The sequence below is a fragment of the Diachasma alloeum genome, unplaced genomic scaffold (assembly GCF_001412515.2).
Source record: "Diachasma alloeum isolate Michigan unplaced genomic scaffold, Dall2.0 Dall_scaffold_00176, whole genome shotgun sequence".
Taxonomy (NCBI): Eukaryota; Metazoa; Arthropoda; class Insecta; order Hymenoptera; family Braconidae; genus Diachasma; species Diachasma alloeum.
In genome coordinates this window covers 3,363,691-3,371,737 of record NW_021680342.1, presented here as the reverse complement: position 1 = coordinate 3,371,737, position 8,047 = coordinate 3,363,691, and the positions used below count along the sequence as shown (strand labels likewise).

General features: G+C 36.9%; 1 protein-coding gene across 1 annotated transcript; it reads left to right on the top strand.

The window, feature by feature from the left end:
* The first annotated feature begins 910 nt into the window (after positions 1-910).
* Positions 911-7,244, top strand: LOC107036613 (alanine--glyoxylate aminotransferase 2, mitochondrial). The gene is made up of 8 exons (XM_015254676.2): positions 911-1,087; positions 1,156-1,241; positions 1,719-1,903; positions 2,779-3,091; positions 4,233-4,436; positions 5,117-5,431; positions 6,355-6,606; positions 6,687-7,244. The coding sequence occupies exons 1-8, from the start codon at positions 1,075-1,077 to the stop codon at positions 6,822-6,824; spliced, it is 1,506 nt and encodes a 501-aa protein (XP_015110162.1). The 5' UTR covers positions 911-1,074; the 3' UTR covers positions 6,825-7,244.
* Positions 7,245-8,047: the final 803 nt, after the last annotated feature.

The window sequence follows — 8,047 nt, the reverse complement described above, 5'->3', positions numbered from 1 at the left end:
GAATCAACGTTCACCCGGCTAAAAAAATCGATTTTGGCGAAAGTCGACTTTCCCCCCGGAAAAATTCAAGATCTGGCACTTTGGCCCTCGTGACCCTTTGACCGACTTTCGCCCTGAAAAAATCCAAGCTCTGACCCTTTGGCTCCGGGTGAAATTTTTTTTTTTTCAATTTTCACTTTTTCTACATACTTTTGAGAGTTCTGAATAGCCCGTCGCTTAAATAGTTGGAATCAACGTTCACCCGGCTAAAAAATTCGATTTTGGCGAAAGTCGACTTTCCCCCTGGAAAAATCCAAGATCTGACCCCTTGGCGTCCGGGTGAAAATTTTTTTTTTTCAGTTTTCACTTTTTCCACATACTTTTGAGAGTTCTGAATAGCCCGTCGCTTAAATAGTTGGAATCAACGTTCACCCGGCTAAAAAATTCGATTTTGGCGAAAGTCGACTTTCCCCCTGGAAAAATCCAAGATCTGACACTTTGGCCCTCGTGACCCTTGCGACCCTTTGACCGACTTTCCCCCTGAAAAAATCCAAGATCTGGCACTTTGGCCCTCGTGACCCTTGTGACCCTTTGACCGACCTTCCCCCTGAAAAAATCCAAGATCTGACCCTTTAGCTCCGGGTGAAAAAATTCACGTGAATGAATGCGCATAAACAACTCAGGAGGGATTATCCCTCATTAAGACCCTCCACCCCTCGCTTCAGTGTCCCTGACATCCACTTCCTCTTCGAATCGTTCGCGCACTCTGTTTTACCACTGATGGAGGACACTCGCCGGCGAAATACATAAAAACAACTTTTACTTTCTCCCACTTCTTGAAGACATGTAATCACGTGGTTCAATGCATACATATTGACATTGCTGGCATGCGCGACGATAAATTGTTCATTCAATTTAATCTGGCAACGTCGGCTAGCCGGCGCGCACGCAACTTTCAAATTTCAACAACAACAAAGTCCGATCAATCACTCGGATCAATTCGTAATTGAGTTTCGATCGTCTCAGGGAGCAGAAAAATTGTGAAACTTGTGTGGAATTTTTTTGACGTTATTGAAGTGTCAATCGAGACAAGGAATGGCCCTAAAAGGTGAGTGCGACTTTGGTGATTACCAACAAGTTTCAATAAACAAGACACTTGACCCGATTACTCTTCAGGAGTCAATGGACGCTGGGCTTCCGTCAGGAGGTTCAGCTCATTTCCTGAAATTCCAAGCTGCAGCTTTACCGCATCGAAATATGAAGTGAGTGTAAGATGACACGTACATTTATCGATTTAAAAAAAAATTAATTACTTATTGAATCGTTAAAAACGCACATTTCTTCCTTTTTTGTCATTTCGATTATCGTATTAGATTATTCTGTTATTTGTTTTCTATAAAAATAAGTTTTTTTATTTCTCTATTGGAATTCGTACATTTGTCGAGAATAAAGGGAATTATTCATCATAAAAGAAGCCTGTTGACTATGTGACTAAAAGAATTAGTCGACAGACTGAATTTTAGTAAATATTCATTCATTAATAGTTGAAAACTCATCAGTTTCCGCAGTTAAAAATTTATTTTCTCAGAAAAAGAAGTTTCTCGCTTGTTAATTATCAGCAAAATTTTCGTATGCATGAGAAATGAATTCTCCTATGAGTTCCTGAATATTGCATGACATCTTTAAAACGTCAATCTGTGAAATGATAAGCGCTCACGTACTTCGTCGTTTGCTACCAGGGTCCAAATTACGATAGTGTCAAGTCTTGTAGGATGACTTCGGTGACCCCAACCACTCCTCCATTCTACAAAAAACCACTCCTGATTCACGAAGGTCATATGCAGTGGCTCTGGGATCACACGGGGAGACGATATCTGGATATGTTTGGGGGAATTGTCACGGTTTCCGTTGGACATTCTCATCCGTGAGTTTAAAAACTGCATTGTCCTCGCTCAGGGGTGTTAAGTATGTAATTAGCACTGCATGCCGCTAAGATTATCACAAACGAGCTGTTCAGCACTTTATGGAGATTATTACGTAAATATCTCTGGAGCTGATGCGTTGGAGGGAAAAATCAAACGATTTTTCTGTCTACAACATTATTTGCAAAAAATTATTTTCATCTTTTGTGCGTAAAATGAAATTTTCATCGATATGTCAGTAATTTCCAGTGACATGTTCATTCATTTTTGGGGCCATTATCACTGATTTTCAGAGTAATGTTCCTGATTCTCAGGAACCCATCCCTATTTTTTGGCAATCTATTGTCAAATTTTTATTTTTTTTTATTATTAGTGATTTTTATCATTCATTGATAAAAATCACTAATAATCGGGTGCATTCCATTAATTGTTCAGTATCACCAATAATTGGTGACAGATTTCTGAAAATGAGTGACGTGTCCCTGAAAATTAAAACTTTTTTTCTCTCTGTCCATTCAAAAGATATTCGCAAACTAATCTTCAGCCATTCTCCGCGTTATCTTCATCTATTACTTCACTACCGATTCTCTCCTATCGGATGACCTTGTGCAAATTACAACTATCCCACCAGTTATTTCGAAAGAATTTGAATTAATGAGATACAACGAGCGATTTATATCCTTCAGGGATGGGTAATTGACCTCCGCTCGTGAATGCATATTATTAATCCATTTGTTATTCGACTTTCGATTTTCCTCATGGATAATTCGTCTTCCGGTGCCACCTTCAACCCCAGCGTTTCGAAAATTTCTCGAACGCAATCGTAACGCGCAATTCCGTGCCATTCCAACCCTTGACAACGTGCGTTCTTTATTAGGAAAGTGACGGAGGCAGCGCGGAACCAATTGAGCAAATTAAGCCACACGACGTCGATATATATGCACCCGAAGTACCACGAGTACGCTGAAAAATTGACGGCGAAAATGCCGGGCAACTTGAAAGTACTGTACATGACTAACAGTGGCTCTGAATCCAATGAACTTGCTTTTCAAATGGCCAAGTTGTACACTGGATCGCAAGACATTATTTCAATGAAAAATTCTTATCACGGTGGCACTTACACGACGAGCTCCGCCACTGGGATGTCAACCTGGAGGTACCCCATCGCCTCAGCCCCTGGTCACATCCAGGCGAGTATATATTTTTTTTTGGCTTCAAATTTTAGTTTTCAATTTGTTTGCGTTATGATAGCTTACGGGGAGAGAGTACTATGAGTTTTAAGTCGTGAGCTATTAGAATGAGATTTCTCATGCATTGAAGATCGATTATATATGTCTAAAAACGAACAATTAATGCAAAAAACTTATTGTTTATTGTTCCTTTACCCCGCAAACGCTTAAAATGTCAAAAATAGTCCAGGGCCTCCAATTTTTGAGCTACAGAGGTTTTTTTTTCAAAATATTTGGAAAAATATACGCAATACCAATTACGAATTAGTTTCTTGAAATTCTACATCTACACAGCTAATTTCGTTATTATTTTAATGAAAAATTGCACCATTCATGTAAAAAATCCCGAAAAATAGTTCTGAAAGAATCGAAAATTTATTTTTAGTATTTTAAGGATAATTTTTCTGCCTGAATTTGTTTGCACTAATTATTTATTTTTCGACATATACATATAATCGATCTTCAATGCACGAGAAATCTCACTCCAATGTCACGACTTTTAAAACTCATAGTAGTCTCCCCTTAAGGAAGTCTAAAATTTTCGATTTTGCAATTTTTAAATGTCTGCACATGTTTATATCTTCGTTGTATAATCAAAGGGGCGTAAAAGCAAAAAAGAATTCCACTTTTAAGAAAAGTCTTCATTAGTGGAACAGATAATGTGATAGAGTGCGCGTTTAATCCACTCGAAATCATATTGCTACGCGGAGAGAAATGTTCAGTAAAACTTACGGAATTCACAATTCGCTCACCGATCACGGAATCGACTCAGAAAATTTAAGTGACGGTAACGTAATTTTTCACAGGAGATTCAGATAAAAATGGCGGAACGCTCTGGAAAAATTCCGTGACATTTCCGTAAAACGAAATTTCCTACAACGAAATTTGGCTCTGGAATTACGGAAAAGATATGGAATTTTTATTCAATATTTCTCTCCGTGTAATATATTAGCAACAATAGCCATTCTCAGTCATAAATAATGCAATTCCCCCCCTTTTTTTTCTAAATAAAAATCGACTTTTCAATTAATAAAAACGGATTGAGAATTGTCTGTTGTCCATCATTAGCTAGGGAATGAATTGGTCTGTTGTCCATCATCAGGTCACCAATCCAGACGTGTATAAAGGCCCCTGGGGTGGCCCCCAATGCCGGGACAGTCCAATATCCCAGCATGGGAGGACGTGCGAGTGCATTGGGAATAAGTGCATTGCTGCGGAGAAGTATCTAGAGGACCTCAAAGACACTATTCAATTCTCTTTGCCGAATAATGGAAAGTTCGCCGCGTTCGTTGCTGAGAGTATTCAAGTACGCATATCATAACCATCTTGAGAATAGGGTTTTCAACACTGGATGTTCACTTTCATTTTCATAATTATAAATTAAGTTCAGAAGGAAAAAAAAGTTTTGATTTTCACTGACGTCCAGGAATTTATCTTCAATTATTAGGAATGCGTAAGCGCGAAATGTCGTGAGGGCAATTTCTGAAATTCAGTCACCAATTTTTTAAACGAATTTTCAGTGACGTTATCATCAATTTTAAGTGACATCGTCACTAATTTTCAGAAAACCATCTCGAATTTTGAGGAATTTATCAACAAAATTCAATGATAATTTGATTCCGGGAAAATCCAAACGTTTTCCCTGTCTTGAATCAGTGAAAAAATCATTTCTACGATTTTTTCTTCAATTCATCACGAAATAATGCCCAATCAAATCAGTAGCGAAGTGGTAAAACGATACAAGTCAATTTGACTATTGACCAGTTTTCAATGAATATCTCGGAATCTTACGGAGAAAGCAAAATTGTTGTTATAACCTTTTTTGTAGAGCCGATTGAGAGCTACAACAAATGTAATTACAAAAATGTCGCTATCTCCCTCACATTCGGAAATATTCCTCCAAAACTCAACTGGGAGATGAGTCGACTTAAACCGTTTTACCACTTCGCTACTGAAATCATTCTGTAATTTTTTACTTTATCGCAGGGAGTCGGTGGTGCAGTTCAATACCCCCGCACGTACCTCCACGGCGCATATGACATAATAAAATCGAAAAACGCTCTGTTCATAGCCGACGAAGTGCAAACAGGCTTTGGTAGAACGGGCGATCACTTCTGGGGATTCCAGGGCCACGATATCATCCCCGACATCGTGACGATGGCGAAGGGTATTGGAAATGGGTTTCCCATGGGTGCAGTTATCACAACTCCAGAGATCGCAGATTGTTTGAATCAGGCACTTCACTTTAATACATTCGGGGGGAACCCAGTGGCCTGCGCCGTTGGTTCAGCGGTTCTCGATGTAAGTCGATGATATAATCACTGGGACAGTGTCAACTTGACATTTTTCTGTGTCAAGGCCGGGCAATCGTGTAATTCTCTTTAATTTAGTTGATAAGACCATTTCGATCGAGTGTCAAACATCTCAATGTAATCTTATGCAAAACATTTCAAATCTTGGGGATCGAGGAATTGAGAGCTCAGTTCGTTTCATTCCTCTTTACTGTGGTCATAAAAAATAATTGGTTTTGACAGAAAACTTAAGGAGCACAAATCGACAGGAAAAATGCAAGAAAATGCAGAAAAATTATGGTTCAAGAGGAAAAATCTATCCTCCGCCTTGTATATTTCCCTTGATTTCAAATAAAAATTCCTACAATACATTTTTGCTCGCTTACTTAGATTATACACTCATTTTTCAATTGATTTTTTGACCTATTAATGGTCAATAAAAAATCGAATTCTGATTAATTATAATGAAGGGAAATTCATTTCTTATTACCACATCAATCTTCAATGAGAACAAATCAAATCCTCATTACTTTTTTATTAACAATAGAACAAGATTTGTTTCCCAAATTTTGCTGTTCACTTGCGAAAAATAACGGTTCAAAGGGGAAAATTGATCCATTGCCTGACATTTTTCCCTGCTTTCCCATAAAAATTCCTAAAACACAATTTCGGATTACGATTGAACAATAGATTGAACAATAATTTTTCAATTAATTTGTTCTGTGTGCAAGAATATGAAAAAAATCTAAATCTGATTAGTTTTGTAATTAATATTAGAGCGGAATTAATTTTTTATTACCCCATCAATTTTCAATGAGAATAAATCCCATTCTGATTACAATTTCCGCATTACTAGTGGGGCGAGATTTGTTCTCATTCCCTCGTCATTAGCTAATGATAATTGAATCAATGTACTCCTCTCTCTATTCCCAGATAATTGAAGAAGAAAAACTTCAAGAAAATTGCAAGGAAGTTGGCACCTACTTATTGCATCGTTTAAGCACTCTTCTGCTTGAATATCCAACGATGGTGGGAGACGTCCGAGGAAAGGGTCTGATGATCGGTGTAGAATTAGTCTCGGACCCTGACAAAAAGACTCCCCTGGAGGCTGAACACATAGCGACAATGTTCGAGGACATCAAGGACATGGGTCTGCTCATTGGAAAAGGCGGAATCCATGGAAACGTGAGGCTTCACACGACTTCATTAGTATTTCTAACCAGGCTGAATCGATCGAATTCATTAACATCAGTTTCTATTTATAGGTCCTGCGAATAAAGCCCCCCATGTGTGTGACCAAGGAAGACGCAGATTTCACTGTTGAAGTGATTAAAAAGGCTCTCGAGAGCTGCAGGGACAGGAATTTAATTAGCAAGGAGAATGTGTACTTCGGGGCTGTTTAAAACTCAAGCTGTGATTGATTTGACATTTTTTTTATTTCCATAGTAATATATTTTTTACATTTGTACAAATCACGGGCATACTGTCAGCAATTGAAAATTTTCTGTGATTAAATGAAATAAAAGGATGAGCAGAAATTCATCGAAATCATCTTTCCATTTTAGTTAATTACAGATTTTATTACTGGGATACTTTTGCATTAAATTTTACAATTTTTTATACCAATTTCGAAATGAGAATGTAGGTATATTTTTGAGTAATTTAATTGTAAGTTTACAAAATAAATCTTAATGTATGAAAATGCCTTGAGTGTTACGTCAAGAGTATTAGGGATTATTTCTCCCTGACGTATCTCATCTATTTATCTCTCGACAATAACGTTATATACATATCACTGTAATCCAAGAGTCATAATATGCGCTTCGAATACAAACCACATGATTTTTTAAATAATTGAATAATTTTTTAGAGAATTCAATTGTCAATTCGTCTCTCTTTTACTTTTTGAGCGACAGAAATGGATTATTATCAATTTCCTGAAAGGGGAAGACTTGCACAGGTGTCGATGTCGCCGTTCTAGCCGATAAACTGGTGTAAAAATAATTTTTGCGATTTTTTTTCCCTCTAAGCACGAATTATTATGCATTAAATCGAAGATTAGTAGAGCACACTGAATACCTTGTCATGTACATATAGAATTCCATTCTGAATACATTATTCAAAATTCTAGGCTGAAAATTTCGGTACAGTTTTCGGAAATTTTCATCACATTGCAGTTCCACTGGTATTTCAAAGAATTTTGTCATCCAAAATTTCTAATTTTCTGGAAATTTCAATTTATTCAATCCAGAATCTTGAATTTTCAATTCATTGAACATTCAGCGTGATTTAGTACTGAATATTCATGTTTTTATTGAAAATTCAAATAAATTAGAAAATGCTTGTTTTCCTGCTGTTCAATGATTTAAAATCCCATGATTTTTTCTTTCAAAAATTCAATTGATTTTCACTTCCCTGAAAATGACTAATAAACTGTCCATGAAATTCCATTTTTTGCAACAGTGTATTTCATCACTGATAATTCACAAGTTGATGGAAAAAGCAATGGAAATTATAAATCTCAGCTCAATCGTTTCATGAAAAATGATAGAAACCAGAAAAATTCAGGTCAATATATTCAGGTTATATATTTTCAATTAATTGAAATTTCCGTGTAATTTGGTAC